Source organism: Pan troglodytes, chromosome 9 (genome assembly GCF_028858775.2).
Source record: "Pan troglodytes isolate AG18354 chromosome 9, NHGRI_mPanTro3-v2.0_pri, whole genome shotgun sequence".
NCBI lineage: Eukaryota > Metazoa > Chordata > Mammalia > Primates > Hominidae > Pan > Pan troglodytes.
Genome location: NC_072407.2, coordinates 114119472 through 114146963, shown reverse-complemented (window position 1 = coordinate 114146963; position 27492 = coordinate 114119472). Strand labels below are relative to the sequence as shown.

Genomic DNA, 27492 nt, shown 5'->3' with positions numbered 1-27492 from the left:
AAGTTTTGTGCTGAAGTGTGACCAGGAAGTCTGAAAATGAAGAGAGACAGATGACAAAAGAAGATGCTTCTAATGGACTAAGGAGGTGCTTTCTTAAAGTCAGAAAGAGATACTCAGAAAGAGGTACAGGTTTTGGAAGGCACAGAGCCCCAACTTTTACGGAAGAAAAGATTTCATGAAAATAGTGATATTACATTAAAAGAAGTACTCGTATCCTCTGCCACTTTATTTCGACTTCCATTGCCCTAGGAAAGAGCCTGTTTGAAGGCGGGCCCAAGGAGTGCCGACAGCAGTCTCCTCCCTCCACCTTCTTCCTCATTCTCACCAGCTTGCTGAGCCCTTTGCTCCCCTGGCGACTGCCTGGACAGTCAGCAAGGAATTGTCTCCCAGTGCATTTTGCCCTCCTGGCTGCCAACTCTGGCTGCTAAAGCGGCTGCCACCTGCTGCAGTCTACACAGCTTCGGGAAGAGGAAAGGGACCTCAGACCTTCCAGATCGCTTCCTCTCGCAACAAACTATTTGTCGCAGGTAAGAAATATCATTCCTCTTTATTTGGAAAGTCAGCCATGGCAATTAGAGGTAAATAAGCTAGAAAGCAATTGAGAGGAATATAAACCATCTAGCATCACTACGATGAGCAGTCAGTATCAACATAAGAAATATAAGCAAAGTCAGAGTAGAATTTTTTTCTTTTATCAGATATGGGAGAGTATCACTTTAGAGGAGAGGTTCTCAAACTTTTTGCTCTCATGTTCCCTTTACACTAAGCACATCACATGTTAGCATAAGTAACATTTTTAATTAAAGATAACTATGTACTTTTTTAACAACAAAAAAAAGCATAAAGAGTGACACTTTTTTATTTTTACAAGTGTTTTAACTGGTTTAATAGAAGCCATATAGATCTGCTGGATTCTCATCTGCTTTGCATTCAGACTATTGCAATATTGCACAGAATGTAGCCTCTGGTAAACTCTGTTGTACGCTCATGAGAGAATGAGTGAAAAAGACAAATTACGTCTTAGAATTATTAGAAATAGCTTTCACTTTAGGATCTCCCTGAGAATTGCTGCTTTAGAGTGGTAAAATAAATAAGCTTCTCTTTAAATGGAATCTCAAGACAGAATCAGTTACATTAAAAGCAAACAAAAAATTTGCCCATGGTTAGTCATCTTGTGAAATCTGCCACACCTTTGGACTGGGCTACAATTGGATAATATAGCATTCCCCGAGATAATTTTCTTTCACAATTAAGGAAAGGGCTGAATAAATATCTCTGTTTGAAGTTGAATAACAAAAATTAGGACCCCCTAAATTTTAGGACACCTGAAATTCGTCTTTTTGCCTATATTCAGCTACTTTACGTTCTATTAAATCTTCTTTCAGGCCAGGTGCACTAGCTCATGCCTAGAATCTCAGGCAGGCCTGAGCCCAGGAATTTGAGACCAGCCAGGGCAACACAGTCTCTACAAAAAAATAAAAAATTACCTGGGTGTGTTGGTGCATGCCTGTAGAACTACTCAGGATGCTGAGGACTGCTTGAGCCCAGGATAGCCAAATCTGTGGTGAGTTCAGCCACTAAACAGAGCGAGACTTTCTCAAAAAAACAAACAAACAAACAAACAAACTTCCTTCAAAATAACTTTTTATCTGCAATGTTTTCCTATTGCCTGTGAGATTAAATTTACTCTTTTACCTGATTTCCAAAGCCCTCCATAATCTAATCCGACTTTACCTTGTGTTCACTGCAACATAGCAGGACTGTTCCACTACAATCCAAAAATCACAGGTTGGGTGCAGTGGCTCACACCTGTAATCCCAACACTTTGGAAGGCCAAGGCAGGTGGATTGCTTCAGCTCAGGAGTTCAAGACCAGCCTGGGCAACATGGCAAAAACCCTGTCTCTCCAAAACATACAAAAATTAGCCAGATGTGGTAGTATGTGCCTGTAGTCCCAACTACTCAAAAGGCTAAGGCAAGAGGATCACTTGAGCCCAGGAGGTCAAGGCTACAGTGAGCCATGTTTGCTGTGACACTGCACTCCAGCCTGGGTGATAGAGCAAGACCATGTCTCAAAAAAAAAAAAAAAAAAAAAGAAAAGAAAAGAAAAAAACATTGCTCTATTCAGTTCACCCCCACCACAACATTGTTTTGATTATCACATAAATGCTGGTCCATTGCCTTCTCTATCTATTCAAATCTTTAAGCATTCTTTGAGATTCAACTCAATTCTCCTTTTCAAACTAGGCCATTTAAACTACATCAGTTCCATTTTTATTTTTTTGCTTTGAGTCTACAGACTCAAAAACAAAAACTTAAAAACTTATTTTTTAAGTTTTCTGCTACTCTCACCTCTTCCACACTCATACACGCATTCATAATAAGATGGCAGAATGTTCAAGGATAAAATGATTTATAGAACTGAAAAGTTAGGTTTTGATCTTGTTGCTGTCAAGATGACTACCTACCTGATCTCAGGTAATTAATTATGTAGCATGCTCCCTCATTTCATCCCATACCTATTCAACAGGATTGGAATTCCACAGCAAGGATAAACATAATCATAGTTGCTTTTCAAGTTCAAGGCATTTTAACTTTTAATCTAGTAGTATGTTTGTTGTTGTTGTTGTTGTTTGAGATGGAGCCCTGCTGTGTCACCCAGGCTGGAGTGCAGTGGCACGAACTCGGCTCACTGCAACCTCTGCCTCATGGGTTCAATCAGTTATTCTGCCTCAGTGTCCCAAGTAGCTGGGACTACAAGGCACATGCCACCATGCCTGGCTAATTTTTGTATTTTTAGTAGAAACAGGGTTTCACCATGTTGGCCAGGCTGGTCTCGAACTCCTGACCTCAAGTGATCCAGCCGCCTCGGCCTCCCAAAGTGCTGGTATTACAGGCATAAGCCACCATGCCCAGCCTAATAGTATGTTTTTAAACTCTTAGTGGCTTAACAATGCTGGTTGTATAATAAATATGCCATAAATATTTACTGTCTTAGAATTATGAAGAAGTGGTTACTAGGCCGTTTGCCACATATCAATGGTTCTCTCCTTACAGCTTTAACTAGAGTCTAGAATTGCAGGTTGGTAGAGCTGGAACAGACCTTAAAGATTGACTATCCAACTTCCTTGTCCAAATGAGGGAACTGAGACCCTTAAAATTAAGTGACTTGCCCCAGACAAAACTGGAACTCATGTGTCCTAATTTCCATCATGAAATTCTACCATTCACTAGCCTCTGGCTAGTTGTCAAAGTATTGCATAACTAAATTTTTATGTCTGTTTTAAAGAACAAATTGTCACTGCTTACTCCTGGGAGGATCTTTCTGAGGTGGTTTATAACTCTTAAAAAAAAAAAAAAGTCAGTAGTCTGAGAATTTTAGATGAAATAGTCAAAGCATTTTTATCCAATGGATACTATAATTTTCATCCAATGGATACTATAATTTTCATAGATTAGAGTTAAAGCAAAGAAACACGGATGAGAAAGGAAGAGGAAAATTGAGGAGAGGAGGAATGGGGATGAGAACACACCACTTGTAATCAGTCATAGATGTATTGAGAACTAACAAGAAGAATTGTAAGAAAATAAGAATGAAGAATTCAAAATCAACACTTGAAATAAAAAAGAAACTACTAGGGAAAAATGGAGAAGACATTAGAAAAATTATTCTATTTTTAAAATTCTGTTTTCAGGCTTCCCTCCTGTTCTTCCTCCTTCTCATTGGCTTTCAGGTGGAGGGAAAGTTTAAGATAGAAAAAATATATATATTCTACACATCCCTTTCTACGCTGTTGTCATGGCAACAAGGTTTATCATAGCAAACTTTTATTCATACAACATTTATTGAGTTCTTACTGTGTGGTAAGCTCTTTCCAGGTGTTGAAGATTCAGGGGAAAAAAGACAACTCATTGTCTTAAAACTCAGATGAAAGCTGAACAGACCTATTTTTAATCAAAGTAATCTCAATTCAGGGTAGTAAGAGCTATTTAAGAAGCATGAACAGGTGTGAAGGAGGTAGGACTCTGAGGAGAGAATAATTAGCTAGGAATGAAAGAGCAGAGAAGTTTTCCTAGAGGAACTATTAAAGCTGGGAGTTACGGGATGAAAGATGAGGCAGGGTTTGCAGACAAAAAAAAAAAAAAAAAAAGGCAGGGGAAGGGGAAGTTCTGGCCTGGCAGAGAGAATAACTGTGGCAACAATGGAGGAGAGTCTGGAAGCAAGAAAACCAAGTAGAAGAGTATTAAAATAGAAGATGCCAGGGGTAATGAGGGCTTGATTTAAAACAGTGCTGTTGGAGATGGAGAGGAGATACCAAATTCTGGAGACATTTCTGAGTTAGAATCTACAGTATTTATCAGACAAGGGAAAGATTAGACAAAGGAGTTAAGAATGACTCCCAGGTTTCAGTTTTGGGCAGGTAACTAGGACATGTTTTGAAAAGTAATGTATTAGATCTCTTACCATTGGAACTATGTATCTGGAGCCAAATTAAAATTTGTACATGTATGTAACTCTCCCCCCGCCACCAGTAACTACTACCCTAACTCTCTACTTTGTAGCCAGACTTCCTAAAAGAATAGTTTGTAGTCACTGTCTTTACTTTTCCCCTCCCATTCTGTCCTAGATATTTGTCCACCTACCATCTGCTGCCTCTACTTTACCCAAACTGTTCTACGGTTGCCCAAAACTTCCTAATTGCCAAATTCAATGAACAAGTTTAAGCTTATATGTAAATTAGGAGCTCTACAGTTTCTGATTTCGAGCAGCCCCTCCTGAAACCCTTTCTCTTTTGACTTCTGTGACACATCTCAGATTTACAAACCTGAACTAATTATTTTACACTTGAGCTGTATTTTCGTTCTTTTTTCTTAATGAATGAGGTAACCACTCAACAAATTGCCCAAGCCAAAAACTACGAAGTCATCCTCAGTTCCTCCTTCTGTTTGACCCACAACAGATCAGCTGAGAAATCCCGCTGTTTAGTATCTCTTGAATTCACTACCTTAATTTATAGCCTCATCAACTCTTAATTGTTAAAATTACTTCAGTAGTTGTTGTCTGACCTCTGTCCAATCTTGTTCAATCAGGTCCATTCTTTTGTTCTTGGTGGTGGTGGCGGTGTTGACAGAGTTTCGCTTTTGCTGCCCAGGCTGAAGTGCAGTGGAGCACTTCACTGCAACCACAGCCTCCTGGGTTTAAGCAGTTCACCCACCAGAGTAGCTGGGACTACAGGTATGTGCCACCACACCCAGCTAATTTTGTGTTTTCAGTAGAGACAGGGTTTCACCATGTTGGTCAGGCTGGTCTCGAACTCCTGACCTCAAGCAATCCACCCACCTCAGCCTCCCAAAGTGCTGGGATTACAGGCATGAGCCACTGCGCACGGACCAGATCCATTGTTTATGTTGCTTCTAGAGTGAGTTTTTAAAACACAAATTTGACCGTATCTTTCTCCTATTTAAGTCAGTATTTTTTTTTTTTCAGGAAAAAACAGTTCAAACTCTTTAGCCTGCTTACACAAGGCCTTTGTAGTCTGACTCTTCTTTCCAAGCATTCATCAAAGTATACTGCAAGTTGCATTTTATGTGAATTGAATTAGGCAACAATATAAAAATTATAGTTTATATGGGCAAAATGGAAATAATGTTAACTCTTCCAAATAGTTTATCTAGAATGACATAATTTCAAAGCTGGCAGGTCAAATGAGTTATAAACTGTTAACACTATTGCCACATGCAAGTGTCTCTTATACTTGGTAGAATTATCTGCTTCCATGTCATTATTATGTAAATTAGACTTTAAATAACTCAGAAGTTCTTCAGACATACAGGTTATTATTGTGCTTTTTAAACATAATTTTAAATAATTTTATATATGATAATGTTATCCAAGTGCTAAGGGATGTATTGTTACTGCTGTGCAAAAAAAAAAAAAAAAAAAAAAACTCCAAATAAATATGTTGAAACCAAGTTTATATGCAAGAAAACAATATTAAAAAGGCCAAAGTACCACCATAATAGGCTGTGTGGAGACAGCAGGCTACAAAACACTAGTAATAATGCTGAGAAAGTTGAAAAAAGAAAGAAAGCAACAATATGCTTTGGTTGTTGTAGGTTTATGTACTCCAAGAATATCTCCTCTCAAACTTTTACGTTTTTTCCAAAGAAAAGTTAACTTTGGCTGGGCGCAGTGGCTCTTGCCTGTAGTCCCAGCCTTTGGGAGGCCAAGGCAGGCAGATCACCTGAGGTCAGGAGTTTGAGACCAGCCTGACCAACATGGAGAAACCCGCCCCTCTCACTACTAAAAGAATACAAAATTAGGCCGGGCACAGTGGCTTACCCCTGTAATCCCAGCACTTTGGGAGGCCGAAGCAGGAAGATCACCTGAGGTCAGGAGTTCAAGACCAGCCATGGAGAAACCCCGTCTCTACTAAAAATACAAAATTAGCCGGGCGTGGTGGTGCATGACTGTAATCCCAGCTACTCAGGAGGCTAAGGCAGAGAATCACTTGAACCCAGGCAGTGGAGGTTGCAGTGAGCCGAGATTGTGCCATTGCACTCCAGCCTGGGCAACAAGAGCGAAACTCTGTATCCAAAAAACAAAAGAAAAGAAAAGGTAACCTTGAACTATGTGAGATCTTTAGAAATGCATTCTTTCTGTAAAATGTGACTACATTTGCCTTATTTATGGTAAAAATGTTGAGGCCTCAAACAACCCATGTTTTCTCGGTCTCCCCGGTGCCTAGCCTTTGTTCACATTGCTTCTTCTTGGCGGAAGCTCTTCCTCTGGCCTTGAAAATGCCTGCTTCTCTTTCAAGGTAGCACAGTCATCACTTTCTGTGGTAACCTTCTCCAGCACCATCAAACAGAAAGAATGAATCTCTTGTAAATTCAGCTCTTACGTCATTTATTACATTATTTTGTAACTCTTTATAGATTCTTCTCTCCCACTAGACTCTGAGTCACTGGAGAGTAGGAGCCAACTCTCATTCATGTGTGGTTTGGTCAGCTACTGGCCACATTCCTGATGCATAGTTAATGCTCAAACCTTAACTGGTGAATCAGCTCAAATATTGTCCTTCTCTAAATCCATTCACTCATTGACTAACTATGTACTCAAAATAGTAAACACCAGTAATTTAATCCAATTCCTGCGCATACTGCTTGGTACATTTCAGGTGAATTAGTTTGATAAATATGTGTGTATTACATAATATTAAAGTATGTAGAGAAGATCATGCTAATCATTATTTCACCAACTGATAACTAATCAAAACATAGAGTGCCTCTCAGGTTAACAAATGTCTGCCTTCTCAGTTAATGCAGTCATTAACAAACACCTTCTGATGCTGATAATAGGGCCGTGTTCAGCAATGAAGCCATAAAGGTGAATAAAGAACATGCCCTCGTGGAGCTCACAGCCTAGTCATTATTGTTCTGATTTTTAATATTAATGTTGGTTTGGGTTTTGGTGAAAAATGTTTAGACTTATCTTAGTGATCTTTTCATCCTTTGCTATATTATTTTTCTCTAAGAGTCTTCCTTATCCCCTCCTTTAAAAAACTAGGTGATAATTCTAAATTGTAAATTTAAATATTATAAATATTTTATAAAATTTAATATTTATAATATTTAAATGTTTGATAAATATTTAAGTTTTATAATATTTAAATGTTTATTTAAATTCATTTCTACATCAGTTTTTATTTTATTTAAATGTGTTGGCCAGGCATGGTGGCTGACACCTATAATCCCAGAACTTTGAGAGGCCAAGTCAGGCAAACCATCTGAGCTCAGGAGTTTGAGACCACCCTGGGCAACGTGGTGAAACCCCGTCTCTACCAAACATATGAAAACTTATCTGGGTGTGGTGGCACGCATCTGTGGTCCCAGATGGGAGTCCCAGGCTAAGATGGGAGAATCGCTTGAACCCAGGTGAGAGGGGTGGGGTGGATGTTGCAGTGAGCTGAGATCGTGCCACTGCACTCCAACCTGGGTGACAGAGTGAGACTCCATCTCAAAAAAAAAAAAATGTTATCTAAATAAGATAAATTTAATAACTGTTCGCACTTAGATGAGCATAAGGAACTAAACCTAGATAAAACTATCAAATAAGGCCTGGGTACAGTGACTCATGCCTGTAATCTCAAGCACTTTGGGAGGCCAAAATTATACAAAGTTAGTTGTATAACACCAACTAACAACTATTTTGGGGTTAGCTTAATTCAGATTAATTTTTTTTAAACGGAGTTTTAAATTCCTGCTTACTCTACCATACATGCTAGGCCTCATATTATGCTAGAAAAATTTTGAGCACAGATTTATGAATACTCTCCTGCATACCATTTAATTTTTAAACAAATTTTGATGCAGTATATATGTACCTTTTTACCAACACATTAAATAATAAGATCTACTGTGAGGACTAAACTTCTGTAATTTCAAAGTAGTAATGAGTTTAAACCATGTCTCAAGATCTCTGCAATAATTGTAGCACAACAGAAAATAGGTATTTCTATTAATGACAGAGTCACACGTACTACTAATAATACTGTGGTTTGTTTCCTGCAACTAATCATGGGAGGAATGCTAAATTTCAGAGGTTGGTGAAAATACATGTGTATTTTTTTCCCCATCCAAGTTCACAGATTTCTCACACTGAGAACTCCTATTCCATAACAAAATTCTGGAAGCCTGCACACCATATTGGAAGAGGGGCAGAAAGGAAAAGCAAATAGAAGGATTTAAATTTTTTTCAAATCCTGTATCCCTTGATTTTACAGCAAGATTGTATTTATGTATTACTTGTGTTAAAAATATAGTATAATCGAGACTCCAGATCAAAAACCACTGCAGCTCAGGGAGAAAGAGGGCCACCAAATGCCAGAGCCCTTCAGCCTTCTTCCACCCTGCCTGTACCCTCAGATGGAAGCACTTTTTTATCATTGTTTCACCTTTAGCATTTTGACAATGAAGTCACAAACCTTCAGCCTCTCACCCATAGGAACCCACTGGTTGTAAGAGAAGGATGAAGCCAGTCCTTCCTAAAGGGCACGATTAGATGTGTTTATGGCATCCTCAGATGACACTATATTTATATTGACAATATATTTATATTTCTCAAGGAATACTAGAATAATGATTCAGTTCAGTACTAGGCCATTTATCTACCCTTTATAATATTGTTTAATGAGAAAATGCTTTCTATCTTCCAAATATCTGATGATTTGTAAGAGAACACTTAAACATGGGTATTCATAAGCTGTAACTTTTGGCATTTATTGAATGTCAAGATTGTTCATCAGTATACTAGGTGATTAACTGACCACTGAACTTGAAGGTAGTATAAAGTAGTAGTAAAAGGTACAATCATTGTCTCTTAACAGATGGCTCTTTGCTTTCATTAGGAATAAAGATGGCTGCTGAACCAGTAGAAGACAATTGCATCAACTTTGTGGCAATGAAATTTATTGACAATACGCTTTACTTTATAGGTAAGGCTAATGCCATAGAACAAATACCAGGTTCAGATAAATCTATTCAATTAGAAAAGATGTTGTGAGGTGAACTATTAAGTGACTCTTTTTGTCACCAAATTTCACTGTAATATTAATGGCTCTTAAAAAAATAGTGGACCTCTAGAAATTAACCATAACATGTCCAAGGTCTCAGCACCTTGTCACACCACGTGTCCTGGCACTTTAATCAGCAGTAGCTCACTCTCCAGTTGGCAGTAAGTGCACATCATGAAAATCCCAGTTTTCATTGGATTTCCATGGGAAAAATCCCAGTACAAAACTGGGTGCATTCAGGAAATACAATTTCCCAAAGCAAATTGGCAAATTATGTAAGAGATTCTCTAAATTTAGAGTTCTGTGAATTACACCATTTTATGTAAATATGTTTGACAAGTAAAAATTGATTCTTTTTTTTTTTTCTGTTGCCCAGGCTGGAGTGCAGTGGCACAATCTCTGCTCACTGCAACCTCCACCTCCTGGGTTCAAGCAATTCTCCTGCCTCAGCCTTCTGAGTAGCTGGGACTACAGGTGCATCCCACCATGCCTGGCTAATTTTTTGTATTTTTACTAGAGACAGGGTTTTGCCATGTTGTCCAGGCTGGTCTTGAACTCCTGATCTCAGATGATCCTCCTGCCTCGGCCTCCCAAAGTGCTGGGATTACAGGCATGAACCACCACACATGGCCTAAAAATTGATTCTTATGATTAATCTTCGGTGAACAATTTGGCTTCATTTGAAAGTTTGCCTTCATTTGAAACCTTCATTTAAAAGACTGAGCAACAAAGTGAGACCCCATCTCTACAAAAAACTGAAAAATATCCTGTGGACACCTCCTACCTTCTTTGGAGGCTGAAGCAGGAGGATCACTTGAGCCTAGGAATTTGAGCCTGCAGTGAGCTATGATCCCACCCCTACACTCCAGCCTGCATGACAGTAGACCCTGACACACACACACACAAAAAAAACCTTCATAAAAAATTATTAGGTGACTTTTCTTAGGTGACTTTCCGTTTAAGCAATAAATTTAAAAGTAAAATCTCTAATTTTATAAAATTTATTTTTAGTTACATATTGAAATTTTTAAAGCCTAGGTTTAAGTTTTATGTCTAAATTACCTGAGAACACACTAAGTCTGATAAGCTTCATTTTATGGGCCTTTTGGATGATTATATAATATTCTGATGAAAGCCAAGACAGACCCTTAAACCATAAAAATAGGAGTTCGAGAAAGAGGAGTAGCAAAAGTAAAAGCTAGAATGAGATTAAATTCTGAGTCGAAATACAAAATTTTACATATTCTGTTTCTCTTTTTTTCCCCCTCTTAGCTGAAGATGATGGTAAAGTAGAAATGAATTTATTTTTCTTTGCAAACTAAGTATCTGCTTGAGACACATCTATCTCACCATTGTCAGCTGAGGAAAAAAAAAAATGGTTCTCATGCTACCAATCAGCCTTCAAAGAAATGTGGACTCAGTAGCACAGCTTTGGAATGAAGATGATCATAAGAGATACAAAGAAGAACCTCTAGCAAAAGATGCTTCTCTATGCCTTAAAAAATTCTCCAGCTCTTAGAATCTACAAAATAGACTTTGCCTGTTTCATAGGTCCTAAGATTAGCATGAAGTCATGGATTCTGTTGTGGGGGGAGCGTTGCATAGGAAAAAGGGATTGAAGCATTAGAATTGTCCAAAATCAGTAACACCTCCTCTCAGAAATGCTTTGGGAAGAAGCCTGGAAGGTTCCCGGGTTGGTGGTGGGGTGGGGCAGAAAATTCTGGAAGTAGAGGAGATAGGAATGGGTGGGGCAAGAAGACCACATTCAAAGGCCAAGAGCTGAAAGAAACCATGGCATTTATGATGAATTCAGGGTAATTCAGAATGGAAGTAGAGTAGGAGTAGGAGACTGGTGAGAGAAGCTAGAGTGATAAACAGGGTGTAGAGCAAGACGTTCTCTCACCCCAAGATGTGAAATTTGGACTTTATCTTGGAGATAATAGGGTTAATTAAGCACAATATGTATTAGCTAGGGTAAAGATTAGTTTGTTGTAACAAAGACATCCAAAGATACAGTAGCCGAATAAGATAGAGAATTTTTCTCTCAAAGAAAGTCTAAGTAGGCAGCTCAGAAGTAGTATGGCTGGAAGCAACCTGATGATATTGGGACCCCCAACTTTCTTCAGTCTTGTACCCATCATCCCCTAGTTGTTGATCTCACTCACATAGTTGAAAATCATCATACTTTCTGGGTTCATATCCCAGTTATCAAGAAAGGGTCAAGAGAAGTCAGGCTCATTCCTTTCAAAGACTCTAATTGGAAGTTAAACACATCAATCCCCCTCATATTCCATTGACTAGAATTTAATCACATGGCCACACCAAGTGCAAGGAAATCTGGAAAATATAATCTTTATTCCAGGTAGCCATATGACTCTTTAAAATTCAGAAATAATATATTTTTAAAATATCATTCTGGCTTTGGTATAAAGAATTGATGGTGTGGGGTGAGGAGGACAAAATTAAGGGTTGAGAGGCTATTATTTTAGTTCTTACAAGAAATGATGGTGTCATGAATTAAGGTAGACATAGGGGAGTGCTGATGAGGAGCTGTGAATGGATTTTAGAAACACTTGAGAGAATCAACAGGACATGATTTAGGGTTGGATTTGGAAAGGAGAAGAAAGTAGAAAAGATGATGCCTACATTTTTCACTTAGGCAATTTGTACCATTCAGTGAAATAGGAAACACAGGAGGAAGAGCAGGTTTTGGTGTATACAAAGAGGAGGATGGATGACGCATTTCGTTTTGGATCTGAGATGTCTGTGGAACATCCTAGTGGAGATGTCCAAAAACTCTTCTACATGTGGTTCTGAGTTCAGGACAAAGATTTGGGCTGGAGATAGAGATATTGAAGGCTTATGCATAGAAATGGCATTTGAATCTATAGAGATAAAAAGACAAATCAGAGGAAATGTGTAAAGTGAGAGAGGAAAAGCCAAGTACTGAACTGGGGGGAATACCTACATTTAAAGGATGCAGTAGAAAGAAGCTAATAAAGAACAGAGAGCAGACTAACCAAAAGGGAAGAAGAAAAACCAAGAGAATTCCACCGACTCCCAGGAGAGCATTTCAAGATTGAGGGGATAGGTGTTGTGTTGAATTTTGCAGCCTTGAGAATCAAGGGCCAGAACACAGCTTTTAGATTTAGCAACAAGGAGTTTGGTGATCTCAGTGAAAGCAGCTTGATGGTGAAATGGAGGCAGAGGCAGATTGCAATGAGTGAAACAGTGAATGGAAAGTGAAGAAATGATACAGACAATTCTTGCTAAAAGCTTGGCTGTTAAAAGGAGGAGAGAAACAAGACTAGCTGCAAAGTGAGATTAGGTTGATGGAGCAGTTTTAAATCTCAAAATAAAGAGCTTTGTGCTTTTTTGATTGTGAAAATAATGTGTTCATTGTAACTAATTGAGGCAATGAAAAAAGATAATATGAAAGATAAAAATATAAAAACCACCCAGAAATAATGATAGCTACCATTTTGATACAATATTTCTACACTCCTTTCCATGTATATATACAGACACAGAAATGCTTATATTTTTATTAAAAGGGATTGTACTATACCTAAGCTGCTTTTTCTAGTTAGTGATATATATGGACATATCTCCATGGCAACGAGTAATTGCAGTTATATTAAGTTCATGATATTTCACAATAAGGGCATATCTTTGCCCTTTTTATTTAATCAATTCTTAATTGGTGAATGTTTGTTTCCAGTTTGTTGTTGTTATTAACAATGTTCCCATAAGCATTCCTGTACAAAAATGTTCACACATTTGTCTGATTTTTTCTTCAGGATAAAACCCAGGAGGTAGAATTGCTGGGTTGTTAGAAGAGAAAGGATGATTGGCAAATTAAAGCTTCAGTAGAGGGTACATGCCGAGCACAAATGGGATCAGCCCTAGATACCAGAAATGGCACTTTCTCATTTCCCCTTGGGACAAAAGGGAGAGAGGAAATAACTGGTGCTGCCAGAGTTAAATTTGTACGTGGAGTAGCAGGAAATCATTTGCTGAAAATGAAAACAGAGATGATGGTGTAGAGGTCCTGAAGAGAGCAAAGAAAATTTGAAATTGCGGCTATCAGCTATGGAAGAGAGTGCTGAACTGGAAAACAAAAGAAGTATTGACAATTGATATGCTTGTAATGGCACCGATTTGAACGCTTGTGCCATTGTTCACCAGCAGCCCTCAGCAGCCAAGTTTGGAGTTTTGTAGCAGAAAGACAAATAAGTTAGGGATTTAATATCCTGGCAAAATGGTAGACAAAATGAACTCTGAGATCCAGCTGCACAGGGAAGGAAGGGAAGACAGCAAGAGGTTAGATAGGAAATACAAGAGTCAGGAGACTGGAAGATGTTGTGAAATTTAAGAACACATAGAGTTGGAGTAAAAGTGTAAGAAAACTAGAAGGGTAAGAGACCGGTCAGAAAGTAGGCTATTTGAAGTTAACACTTCAGAGGCAGAGTAGCTCTGAATGGTAACAAGAAATTGAGTGTGCCTTTGAGAGTAGGTTAAAAAACAATAGGCAACTTTATTGTAGCTACTTCTGGAACAGAAGATTGTCATTAATAGTTTTAGAAAACTAAAATATACAGCATACTTATTTGTCAATTAACAAAGAAACTATGTATTTTTAAATGAGATTTAATGTTTATTGTAGAAAACCTGGAATCAGATTACTTTGGCAAGCTCGAATCTAAATTATCAGTCATAAGAAATTTGAATGACCAAGTTCTCTTCATTGACCAAGGAAATCGGCCTCTATTTGAAGATATGACTGATTCTGACTGTAGAGGTATTTTTTTTTAATTCGCAAACATAGAAATAACTAGCTACTTCTTCCCATTCTGTTTTACTGCTTACATTGTTCCGTGCTAGTCCCAATCCTCAGATGAAAAGTCACAGGAGTGACAATAATTTCACTTACAGGAAACTTTATAAGGCATCCACGTTTTTTAGTTGGGGTAAAAAATTGGATACAATAAGACATTGCTAGGGGTCATGCCTCTCTGAGCCTGCCTTTGAATCACCAATCCCTTTATTGTGATTGCATTAACTGTTTAAAACCTCTATAGTTGGATGCTTAATCCCTGCTTGTTACAGCTGAAAATGCTGATAGTTTACCAGGTGTGGTGGCATCTATCTGTAATCCTAGCTACTTGGGAGGCTCAAGCAGGAGGATTGCTTGAGGCCAGGACTTTGAGGCTGTAGTACACTGTGATCGTACCTGTGAATAGCTACTGCACTCCAGCCTGGGTGATATACAGACCTTGTCTCTAAAATTAAAAAAAAAAAAAAACTTAAGAAAAGAAAATGATCAAGTCTACTGTGCCTTCCAAAATATGAATTCCAAATATCAAAGTTAGGCTGAGTTGAAGCAGTGAATGTGCATTCTTTAAAAATACTGAATACTTACCTTAACATATATTTTAAATATTTTATTTAGCATTTTAAAGTTAAAAACAATCTTTTAGAATTCATATCTTTAAAATACTCAGAAAAGTTGCAGCGTGTGTGTTGTAATACACATTAAACTGTGGGGTTGTTTGTTTGTTTGAGATGCAGTTTCACTCTGTCGCCCAGGCTGAAGTGCAGTGCAGTGCAGTGGTGTGATCTCGGCTCACTACAACCTCCACCTCCCACGTTCAAGCGATTCTCATGCCTCAGTCTCCCGAGTAGGTGGGATTACAGGCATGCACCACTTACACCCGGCTAATTTTTGTATTTTTAGTAGAGCTGGGGTTTCACCATGTTGGCCAGGCTGGTCTCAAACCCCTGACCTCAAGTGATCTGCCTGCCTCAGCCTCCCAAACAAACAAACAACCCCACAGTTTAATATGTGTTACAACACACATGCTGCAACTTTTATGAGTATTTTAATGATATGGATTATAAAAGGTTGTTTTTAACTTTTAAATGCTGGGATTACAGGCATGAGCCACTGTGCCAGGCCTGAACTGTGTTTTTAAAAATGTCTGACCAGCTGTACATAGTCTCCTGCAGACTGGCCAAGTCTCAAAGTGGGAACAGGTGTATAAGGACTATCCTTTGGTTAAATTTCCGCAAATGTTCCTGTGCAAGAATTCTTCTAACTAGAGTTCTCATTTATTATATTTATTTCAGATAATGCACCCCGGACCATATTTATTATAAGTATGTATAAAGATAGCCAGCCTAGAGGTATGGCTGTAACTATCTCTGTGAAGTGTGAGAAAATTTCAACTCTCTCCTGTGAGAACAAAATTATTTCCTTTAAGGTAAGACTGAGCCTTACTTTGTTTTCAATCATGTTAATATAATTAATATAATTAGAAATATAACATTATTTCTAATGTTAATATAAGTAATGTAATTAGAAAACTCAAATATCCTCAGACCAACCTTTTGTCTAGAACAGAAATAACAAGAAGCAGAGAGCCATTAAAATGAATACTTACTAAAAATTATCAAACTCTTTACCTATTGTGATAATGATGGTTTTTCTGAGCCTGTCACAGGGAAGAGGAGATACAACACTTGTTTTATGACCTGCATCTCCTGAACAATCAGTCTTTATACAAATAATAATGTAGAATACATATGTGAGTTATACATTTAAGAATAACATGTGACTTTCCAGAATGAGTTCTGCTATGAAGAATGAAGCTAATTATCCTTCTATATTTCTACACCTTTGTAAATTATGATAATATTTTAATCCCTAGTTGTTTTGTTGCTGATCCTTAGCCTAAGTCTTAGACACAAGCTTCAGCTTCCAGTTGATGTATGTTATTTTTAATGTTAATCTAATTGAATAAAAGTTATGAGATCAGCTGTAAAAGTAATGCTATAATTATCTTCAAGCCAGGTATAAAGTATTTCTGGCCTCTACTTTTTCTCTATTATTCTCCATTATTATTCTCTATTATTTTTCTCTATTTCCTCCATTATTGTTAGATAAACTACAATTAACTATAGCTACAGACTGAGTCAGTAAGAGTAGCCAGGGATGCTTACAAATTGGCAATGCTTCAGAGGAGAATTCCATGTCATGAAGACTGTTTTTGAGTGGAGATTTGCCAATAAATAACCGCTTTCATGCCCACCTAGTCCCCACTGAAAGACAGTTAGGATATGACCTTAGTGAAGGTACCAAGGGGCAACTTGGTAGGGAGAAAAAAGCCACTCTAAAATATAATCCAAGTAAGAACAGTGCATATGCAACAGATACAGCCCCCAGACAAATCCCTCAGCTATCTCTCTCCAACCAGAGTGCCACCCCTTCAGGTGACAATTTGGAGTCCCCATTCTAGACCTGACAGGCAGCTTAGTTATCAAAATAGCATAAGAGGCCTGGGATGGAAGGGTAGGGTGGAAAGGGTTAAGCATGCTGTTACTGAACAACATAATTAGAAGGGAAGGAGATGGCCAAGCTCAAGCTATGTGGGATAGAGGAAAACTCAGCTGCAGAGGCAGATTCAGAAACTGGGATAAGTCTGAACCTACAAGTGGATTCTTGTTGAGGGAGACTGGTGAAAATGTTAAGAAGATGGAAATAATGCTTGGCACTTAGTAGGAACTGGGCAAATCCATATTTGGGGGAGCCTGAAGTTTATTCAATTTTGATGGCCCTTTTAAAGAAAAAGAATGTGGCTGGGCGTGGTGGCTCACACCTGTAATCCCAGCACTTTGGGAGGCCGAGGGGGGCGGATCACCTGAAGTCAGGAGTTCAAGACCAGCCTGACCAACATGGAGAAACCCCATCTCTACTAAAAATACAAAATTAGCTGGGCGTGGTGGCATATGCCTGTAATCCCAGCTACTCGGGAGGCTGAGGCAGGAGAATCTTTTGAACCCGGGAGGCAGAGGTTGCGATGAGCCTAGATCGTGCCATTGCACTCCAGCCTGGGCAACAAGAGCGAAACTCGGTCTCAAAAAAAAAAAAAAAAAAGTAAAATTACCAAAGGCATAAGCTTAATAATTTAATTCAAATTTTAAAAAGGGCAGGGGGTGGCTGGAAGAGATCTGTGCAAATGAGGGAATCTGACATTTAAGCTTCATCAGCATCATAGCAAATCTGCTTCTGGAAGGAACTCAATAAATATTAGTTGGAGGTGGGGAGAGAGTGAGGGGTGGACTAGGACCAGTTTTAGCCCTTGTCTTTAATCCCTTTTCCTGCCACTAATAAGGATCTTAGCAGTGGTTATAAAAGTGGCCTAGGTTCTAGATAATAAGATACAACAGGCCAGGCACAGTGGCTCATGCCTATAATCCCAGCACTTTGGGAGGGCAAGGCGAGTGTCTCACTTGAGATCAGGAGTTCAAGACCAGCCTGGCCAGCATGGCGATACTCTGTCTCTACTAAAAAAAATACAAAAATTAGCCAGGCATGGTGGCACGCACCTGTAATCCCAGCTACTCGCGAGCCTGAGGCAGAAGAATCGCTTGAAACCAGGAGGTGTAGGCTGCAGTGAGCTGAGATCGCACCACTGCACTCCAGCCTGGGCGACAGAATGAGACTTCCTCTCAAAAAAAGAAAAAGATACAACAGGCTACCCTTATGTGCTCACCTTTCACTGTTGATTACTAGCTATAAAGTCCTATAAAGTTCTTTGGTCAAGAACCTTGACAACACTAAGAGGGATTTGCTTTGAGAGGTTACTGTCAGTGTCTGTTTCATATATATACATATACATGTATATATGTATCTATATCCAGGCTTGGCCAGGGTTCCCTCAGACTTTCCAGTGAACTTGGGAGATGTTAGGTCAATATCAACTTTCCCTGGATTCAGATTCAACCCCTTCTGATGTAAAAAAAAAAAAAGAAAGAAAGAAATCTCTTTCCCCTTGGAGCACTCAAGTTTCACCAGGTAGGGCTTTCCAAGTTGGGGGTTCTCCAAGGTCATTGGGATTGCTTTCACATCCATTTGCTATGTACCTTCCCTATGATGGCTGGGAGTGGTCAACATCAAAACTAGGAAAGCTACTGCCCAAAGATGTCCTTACCTCTATTCTGAAATGTGCAATAAGTGTGATTAAAGAGATTGCCTGTTCTACCTATCCACACTCTCGCTTTCAACTGTAACTTTCTTTTTTTCTTTTTTTTTGAGACGGAGTCTCGCTCTATCGCCCAGGCTAGAGTGCAGTGGCACGATCTCAGCTCACTGCAAGCTCTGCCTCCCGGGTTCACGCCATTCTCCTGCCTCACCCTCCAAAGCAGCTGGGACTATAGGCGCCTGCCACCACGCCCAGCTAATTTTTTGTATTTTTAGTAGAGATGGGGTTTCACCGTGTTAGCCAGGATGGTCTCGATCTCCTGAACTTGTGATCCGCCCGCCTCAGCCTCCCAAAGTGCTGGGATTACAGGCGTGAGCCATCGCACCCGGCTCAACTGTAACTTTCTATACTGGTTCATCTTCCCCTGTAATGTTACTAGAGCTTTTGAAGTTTTGGCTATGGATTATTTCTCATTTATACATTAGATTTCATATTAGTTCCAAATTGATGCCCACAGCTTAGGGTCTCTTCCTAAATTGTATATTGTAGACAGCTGCAGAAGTGGGTGCCAATAGGGGAACTAGTTTATACTTTCATCAACTTAGGACCCACACTTGTTGATAAAGAACAAAGGTCAAGAGTTATGACTATTGATTCCACAACTGATTGAGAAGTTGGAGGTAACCCCGTGACCTCTGCCATCCAGAGTCTTTCAGGCATCTTTGGAGGATGAAGAAATGCTATTTTAATTTTGGAGGTTTCTCTATCAGTGCTTAGGATCATGGGAATCTGTGCTGCCATGAGGCCAAAATTAAGTCCAAAACATCTACTGGTTCCAGGATTAACATGGAAGAACCTTAGGTGGTGCCCACATGTTCTGATCCATCCTGCAAAATAGACATGCTGCACTAACATGAAAAGTGCAGGCAGCACTACCAGTTGGATAACCTGCAAGATTATAGTTTCAAGTAATCTAACCATTTCTCACAAGACCCTATTCTGTGACTGAAACATACAAGAATCTGCATTTGGCCTTCTAAGGCAGGGCCCAGCCAAGGAGACCATATTCAGGACAGAAATTCAAGACTACTATGGAACTGGAGTGCTTGGCAGGAAGACAGAGTCAAGGACTGCCAACTGAGCCAATACAGCAGGCTTATACAGGAACCCAGGGCCTAGCCCTACAACAATTATTGGGTCTATTCACTGTAAGTTTTAATTTCAGGCTCCACTGAAAGAGTAAGCTAAGATTCCTGGCACTTTCTGTCTCTCTCACAGTTGGCTCAGAAACGAGAACTGGCCAGGCCAGGCATGGTGGCTCACACCTGGAATCCCAGCACTTTGGGAGGCCGAAGTGGGAGGGTCACTTGAGGCCAGGAGTTCAGGACCAGCCTAGGCAACAAAGTGAGATACCCCCTGACCCCTTCTCTACAAAAATAAATTTTAAAAATTAGCCAAATGTGGTGGTGTATACTTACAGTCCCAGCTACTCAGGAGGCTGAGGCAGGGGGATTGCTTGAGCCCAGGAGTTCAAGGCTGCAGTGAGCTATGATTTCACCACTGCACTTCTGGCTGGGCAACAGAGCGAGACCCTGTCTCAAAGCAAAAAGAAAAAGAAACTAGAACTAGCCTAAGTTTGTGGGAGGAGGTCATCATCGTCTTTAGCCGTGAATGGTTATTATAGAGGACAGAAATTGACATTAGCCCAAAAAGCTTGTGGTCTTTGCTGGAACTCTACTTAATCTTGAGCAAATGTGGACACCACTCAATGGGAGAGGAGAGAAGTAAGCTGTTTGATGTATAGGGGAAAACTAGAGGCCTGGAACTGAATATGCATCCCATGACAGGGAGAATAGGAGATTCGGAGTTAAGAAGGAGAGGAGGTCAGTACTGCTGTTCAGAGATTTTTTTTATGTAACTCTTGAGAAGCAAAACTACTTTTGTTCTGTTTGGTAATATACTTCAAAACAAACTTCATATATTCAAATTGTCCATGTCCTGAAATAATTAGGTAATATTTTTTTCTCTATAGGAAATGAATCCTCCTGATAACATCAAGGATACAAAAAGTGACATCATATTCTTTCAGAGAAGTGTCCCAGGACATGATAATAAGATGCAATTTGAATCTTCATCATATGAAGGATACTTTCTAGCTTGTGAAAAAGAGAGAGACCTTTTTAAACTCATTTTGAAAAAAGAGGATGAATTGGGGGATAGATCTATAATGTTCACTGTTCAAAATGAAGACTAGCTATTAAAATTTCATGCCGGGCGCGGTGGCTCACGCCTGTAATCCCAGCCCTTTGGGAGGCTGAGGTGGGCGGATCACCAGAGGTCAGGTGTTCAAGACCAGCCTGACCAACATGGTGAAACCTCATCTCTACTAAAAATACAAAAAATTAGCTGGGTGTGGTGACCCATGCCCTCAATCCCAGCTACTCAAGAGGCTGAGGCAGGAGAATCACTTGAACTCTGGAGGTGGAGGTTGTGGTGAGCCGAGATTTCACCATTGCGCTCCAGCCTGGGCAACAACAGCAAAACTCCATCCCAAAAAATAAAATAAATAAATAAACAAATAAAAAATTCATAATGTGAACTCTCTGAATTTTTATGTTTAGAAAGATTATGAGATTATTAGTCTATAATTGTAATGGTGAAATAAAATAAATACTAGTCTTGAAAAACATCATTAAGAAATGAATGAACTTTCACAAAAGCAAACAGACTTTCCCTTATTTAAGTGAATAAAATAAAATAAAATAAAATAATGTTTAAAAAATTCATAGTTTGAAAACATTCTACATTGTTAATTGGCATATTAATTGGCATATCTGTTAAGAAATTTTAGGAAATACAAAGAAACAGAAAGAAGAAAATGTAAACCATCCACCCTTCCATCTTCAGATAAGCATTTTTGACATTTTGGCATATAACTTTATAATTTTTATTTCCATAGGAATGTAGGTTGAAAAATAACAACACTCTCTATCCCTTCCCCCAGACAGAATCTAGTATACCTTTACAACCATCCCTGCAAAGCTTCAGTTGAAATATGAACAGGCAAATGGAGGCAATTTTGGACAGGCAAAGGGGAAAGCTGAGCTCAGACTGGGTGTCAAGGATGGAAAGAGCTGAATGGTTCTGCCTAAGCAAGAAGGGGGTGCTCTGAGAGGGAGGGCACAAAGAAAGTCCTAACTTAAGTATTAAAAATAAAAAAAAATTTTTTTAAAAACCAGAGCCTGAAACAAGGACTTGTGTGCAGGTGTGTACGTAATTTATTTGAGAGGCGATCCAGCGAGCAGGAGTGAGAAAAGGTGGAGAGTAAGAGAGCGACGGTGCAAACATCAGTAGAAGGTGGGGCATCAAGGTTGTCACTGTGCACCTGATTTGTCCAGCCCCTCCTGAGGAGCCTGCAGAATGCTTCCCAATGGCCCACCTAAATTCAGGAAGAGAGATACGGCATGGCATTTACCTACTAGTTCCTGACACCCAGTCGTTAAAGGTTGCCCGTGGGTGTGTTAACCCCCACACTTCCAAGCTGTGCTCACCCAGGCAGATTTACCTTCAGTGGAAAGTGAACAGACTCAGGCCAGGCATGGTGGCCCACGCCTGCAATCTTCACACTTTGGGAGGCCAAGGCAGGTGGATCACGAACAAGGTCAGGAGTTTGAGATCAGCCTGGCCAACATGGTGAAACACTGTCTCTACTAAAAATACAAAAATTAGCTGGCACAAAAAGGTGGTGCATGCCTGTAAGCCCAGCTACCCGGGAGGCTGAGGCAGGAGAATTGCTTGAGTTTGGGATGTGGAGGCTGCAGTGAGCCGAGGTCATGCCACTGCACTCCAGCCTGGGCAACGAAACGAGACACTGTCAATAAAAAAAAAGAAGAAGAAAGAAAGAGAGAGAGAGAAAGAGAGAGACAGAGAGAGAAAGAAAGAAAGAAAGAAAGAAAGAAAGAAAGAAAGAAAGAAAGAAAGAGAAAGAAAGAAAAGAAAGAGAAAGGAAGGAAGAGAAAGAGAGAGAAAGAAAGGAAGGAAAGAAAAGAAAGAAAGGAAAGGAAAGAAAGAAAAAAAGAAAGAAAGAAAGAAAGAAAATGAACAAACTCACTGCACATTTGAGGCAATATTATTAGTATGAGCTGGCATGGAACCATCCACTACACTTACTTCCAAGTACCCTTTTTCATCAAATCTAAGATGCCATTGATTGTAAGATGCACCATTATTTTATGTACCATGAAAAAAGAAAAGACACTGCCAACTAAACTACGACATGCCTTCAACTGTAAGGCATATTCTTATTTCAGAGATAATAAGATGTGAAAAGTCACTGTCTTGGAATTGATGAAAATCAGTACACAATTTAGAACTATTTGCATTACTCTAATGTGATGACCCCCATCTCCATAAACCTTTAATAAAGTCTGCTAAATATGTAACACTATGTGTGGCTGATTTTTTGTGGAAATTAGGGGGAATAGATGAATTTCAAGTCTGAATTAGTGTGAATTAAAGAGGAGCATGCTTTGAATATCAAGATGATCCTTGTTGGAGGCAGCAAGCCATAGAACCAAAGTTTTCCCAGAGTCTCGAGAATCTGAAGAAACTTTGAGAACAACACTGAACTTTCCTCAGATGGGGGTTAGAGCCAATCTTAAGATCCTAACAGACAGGGAGAGTACTTCTGTAAAAAAATACAGAACAAGCATCAGATAAACAGACTGTTTTATGTCCTTTCCCTCTTAATTACTTAGTTTGATCACTTTTTTTTTATTGGCTAGAATCTGACATCAGTCTTTGCCAATTTGGGTCTTAGAAAATTAAATCTGAAGCTGAATATGGTGGCACACGTCATATAGTCCCAGCTACTCAGGAGGCTGGGGTGGGAGGATCACTTGAGCCCAGGAGGTCGAACTGCAGTGAGCCATGGTTGTGCCACTGTGCTCTACCCTGGGTGACATAGCAAGACCCTGTCTCTAAAATAAAAAAATTTACATTAAAAAATTTTTTAAAGAAGGAAACTAAAGGATTGAGTCATGCCCTTTTCTTTCTTTCTTTCTTTCTTTCTTTCTTTCTTTCTTTCTTTTTCTCACTCTTTCTTTCTCTCTCTCTCTTTCTTTCTTTTCTATTTTTGAGACAGGGTCTCACTCTTGTCACTCAGACTGGACTGCAGTGGCATGATCATGGTTCACTGTAGCCTCAAACCTGTGGACTTAAGGGATTCTCCCACCTCAGTCTCTCGAGTAGCTGGGACTACAGGTGTGCAAGGTAATGCCCTGCTGATTTTTTTATTTTTTGTAGAGACAATGTTCCACTATGTTGCCCAGGCTGGTTTTAAACTCCTGGGCTCAAGTAATCCTCCCACCTCGGCCTCCCAAAGTGCTGGGATTATAGGTGTGAGCCACTGCACCCAACCCCATTCATTTTCTCAGCTTCTTTGGTCTCGCTTCTTTATATGTTGACTTCTTATAATATGATGTGGACATTTAAAGATGCAGTGTGAAATGATGAAATGAGGAGAATGGGTTTTGCAGACACACAACCTTGTTTTATATCTTGTTCCATAACCCAAGGCTTGTCCCAAAACCAAGTACAAAGTGTACTTTGGACACAATCTCTCTGAGGCTTGGTTTTCTTACATGTAAATGGGAATGATAAGAAATACCTACCTCATAAGATGGTTGTACAGATTAAATGAGATAAAGCTCCCAGTGGTATCTGGTACTGGAACACCATAGCTAAGAAGTATTATTTCCCTTCCTACACTTCTCCATACACCCACCACTCACCCCCACCAGACCTCACACACTACACATCACGTGCAGGAGAGAAAAGAGGCCTTTCCTCCCTACAAGAACTAACCCCACCCTGATTTATGTCATTTCTCTTCTTGCACTGTGTAAACTCATTTCCCACCCTAAAGGAATAAAAGCATCATTGCCTCCTGTCTTTCTGGCTCGTAGCCGTATGTTGCTTTTGCCCTATCTTTCAACACATGGGCTTTATAACTGAAAGAAAATGTCAGGACATAAAAGCCTGCTTTGTTTTGCATGTTTGTTTTCCAAATTTTACACCTTTGATTTTGTTGCACACACACACACACACACAAATCCAATTTTACCTAATCCACAGAAAATAGCACTTCACAGCTTGGAATTTTGCTAAATCTATGATCGTTTCCAGATTCACAAAACCCATATAACTGAACAAATTTTTTACTCACATCTGCAGTCCTGCTCAAAATTTAGCCTTGATTTTTTCTTCTGATGGTGATAGCAAACGTTCATGGATGGGTCCTTAGGAGTGGACCGTGTCTTTTGTCTAGGACTTAAATTCAATGTATCTCACAGAGCTCAGTTCAGGGAACTAGGAAGTAAAAAACAATCAAAGGTGTAATCCCAGCATTTTGGGAGACTGAGGTGGATGGATCACCTGAGGTCAGGAGTTCAAGACCAGTCTGGCCAACATGGTGAAACCCCATCTCTACTAAAATACAAAAATTAGTCAGGTGTGGTGGTGCGTGCCTGTAATCCCAGCTACACGAGAGGCTGAGGCACGTGAATTGCTTGAACCTGGGAGGCAGAAGTTGCAGTGAGCTAAGATCGTGCCACTGCACTCCAGCCTGGGTGACAGAGCAAGACTCTGGTCTCAAAAAATAAAAAACAACAACAACAACAAAAATCAAAGGCATAGGCAAATTTGTGTCAAGATGCTGTGACATTCCACCTTCCCCCACAGAATCCCTCAACTGATACACAAAGAAAGCACTTTCTCTTTTTGGCTCTTAGACTGCAGTATGAACTACAAGACATTTTCAGAATCATTAACTCACTTTTTTAAAGCCTTTAATAAAAAAAAAAAAAAAAAAGATGGTTGGAGATATGTCCAGAAAGCTCTCAAATATCATATTTCTCCTAACACAATGCCTTTCAAGACCGGAGGCACACACTGGGGCAGAGCCTTGGGCCTTCCACAGGGACCCTGCAACAGGAGGGATAAGAGCAAGCACAGAGGGAGAGGAGGACTTCTGGGTGGCTGGTTGGGAAGGACTTCACAGAAAAAGTGTCACTTAAGCTAACCCATGAAGGACAAGAAGAATTTCTGAAGACATGTGAGGAAGGACTGTTTCCTTCGAGCATGGGAACTTGGATTTGTTGGAAGTTCTCTCTGTAGGTCAGAGCCCTAATTGATACAGTAGGTATGAGTCAAAGTCCACAAACTGATGTGTAAGAAATGCAACTTTATTTTCTATATTTTAATTTCTTCTCCAAGTTCTCATTATGCTGAGGGTAGTGGAAACTCAATCTGAGTAATCGCTGGGTGCCCCTCTTTCTACATAGTTGTATGTAAGTTCCACAGGGTAAATAGTACCAAGGTGCCAGGGACAGAGTGAGTAGGGATCTGATCCTTGGTCAATACTGACAATCTCTGAATCTGCTGAGATGTCTGGCTACTGAGCAGAGCCTCACTATTGTCCACAAAGCCCTTTTAGGAGCATAGCTGTCTCCATTTCCACAGCTGCTGACCCAGGATCCATTTCACCACCTCCGTGATAATGACAGGCAGGTGATTGGGGTGGGATTGGCATCCACCACCATCCCTCCCTTCTGAGGCAGGAGATCAGCAGGACTTGCTTCCCAGGCACCAGTCATGACCCCGCTGAACAAAACAGTCTGGTCAGAACAGGATGTGGTAAAGAACCCAGATAAAACCAAGATGGTGACAAAAGTGACCTCTAATTACCCTCACTGCTCATTATATGCTAATTATAATGTATTAGCATATGAAAAGACACTCCCACCAATGCCATGACAGTTTACAAACACTATGGCAATGCCCAGAAGTTACCTTATATGCTTTAGAAGGGGAGAAACCCTCTATCCCAGGAATCCTCACACCTTTTCTAGAAAATATGTGAATAACCCACCTCTTATTTAGCATATAATTAAGGAGTAGCTATAAATAATATAGCTAGCTAGCAGGCCAGGTGCGGTGGCTCACACCTGTAATCCCAGCACTTTGGGAGGCCGAGGCAGGTGGATCACCTGAGATCAGGAGTTCGAGACCAGTCTGGCCAATATGGTGAAACCACATCTCCACAAAAAATACAAAAATTAGCCGGGTGTGGTGGTGGGTGCCTGTAATCTTAGTACTTGGGAGGCTGAGGCAGGAGGATCACTTGAACCTGGGCAGTGGAGGCTGCAGTGAGCCAAGATTGTGCCACTGCACTCCAGCCTGGGTGACAGAGCAAGACTCTACCTCAAAACACACACACACACACACACACACACACACACACACACACACACACACACAAATATAGCTAGCCAGCAATCCACAAGTGCTACTCTGCCTGTGGAATAGCCCTGCTCTGTCTATGGAGCTGCCATTTTCCTGTACTCTGTTGCTCTAAGAAATTTGCTTTGCTTTCATTTTAATCTGTTGGCTGGCTCTTGAATTCTTTCCTGCACACAAGAACCTTCCCAGGCTGAGCCCCAATTTGGGGTTCACCTGCATCACTACCAGTTCCACTGGTGGCTCCTGCTTGACTCAGGCATAACCCCTCCTTCTTGCCTTGATAGCATGTCCTCATTACAGTGGTTCTTTTAGGGCTGAGCATGTGACTGAGGTTGGTCCAAACTGAAAAGTATTTCTGCGTGGTTGGGAGAAGACACATTCTCTTTCTGAACAGGCAGGTGTGAGGCCTGGAGCTGACTCAGCCACCTTGCTGTTAGGAGGGAAGCCAGCCTGAGGTTAAAGCCAACACCCATGTGAGAACAACAATGAACTGAGTCTAATCACAGCACTCCCACCTCTGAGCTTTTGTTACTGAGCCAATAAAATCTGTTTATTCCATTTGAATTAGATTTAAAAAAAAAAAAAAAAAAGTCTTGCTCTGTCACCCAGGCTGGAACGCAGTGGCATGACCTT

At 40.0% G+C, this 27492-nt stretch overlaps 1 protein-coding gene across 4 annotated transcripts; it reads left to right on the top strand.

Annotated features, from left to right (window-relative positions):
• The first annotated feature begins 32 nt into the window (after positions 1-32).
• Positions 33-21157, top strand: IL18 (interleukin 18). 4 transcript variants are annotated; one of them, XM_001146844.8, is made up of 6 exons: positions 239-527; positions 9410-9496; positions 10847-10858; positions 14241-14375; positions 15704-15837; positions 20591-21157. In XM_001146844.8, the coding sequence occupies exons 2-6, from the start codon at positions 9418-9420 to the stop codon at positions 20810-20812; spliced, it is 582 nt and encodes a 193-aa protein (XP_001146844.1). In that variant the 5' UTR covers positions 239-527; positions 9410-9417; the 3' UTR covers positions 20813-21157. The 4 variants fall into 4 exon arrangements, with proteins under 4 accessions (XP_054517612.1, XP_001146844.1, XP_003952084.1 ...); XM_003952035.6 differs by having other exon boundaries at positions 324-527; positions 9389-9496; XM_054661637.2 differs by lacking the exon at positions 10847-10858 and having other exon boundaries at positions 33-527.
• Positions 21158-27492: the final 6335 nt, after the last annotated feature.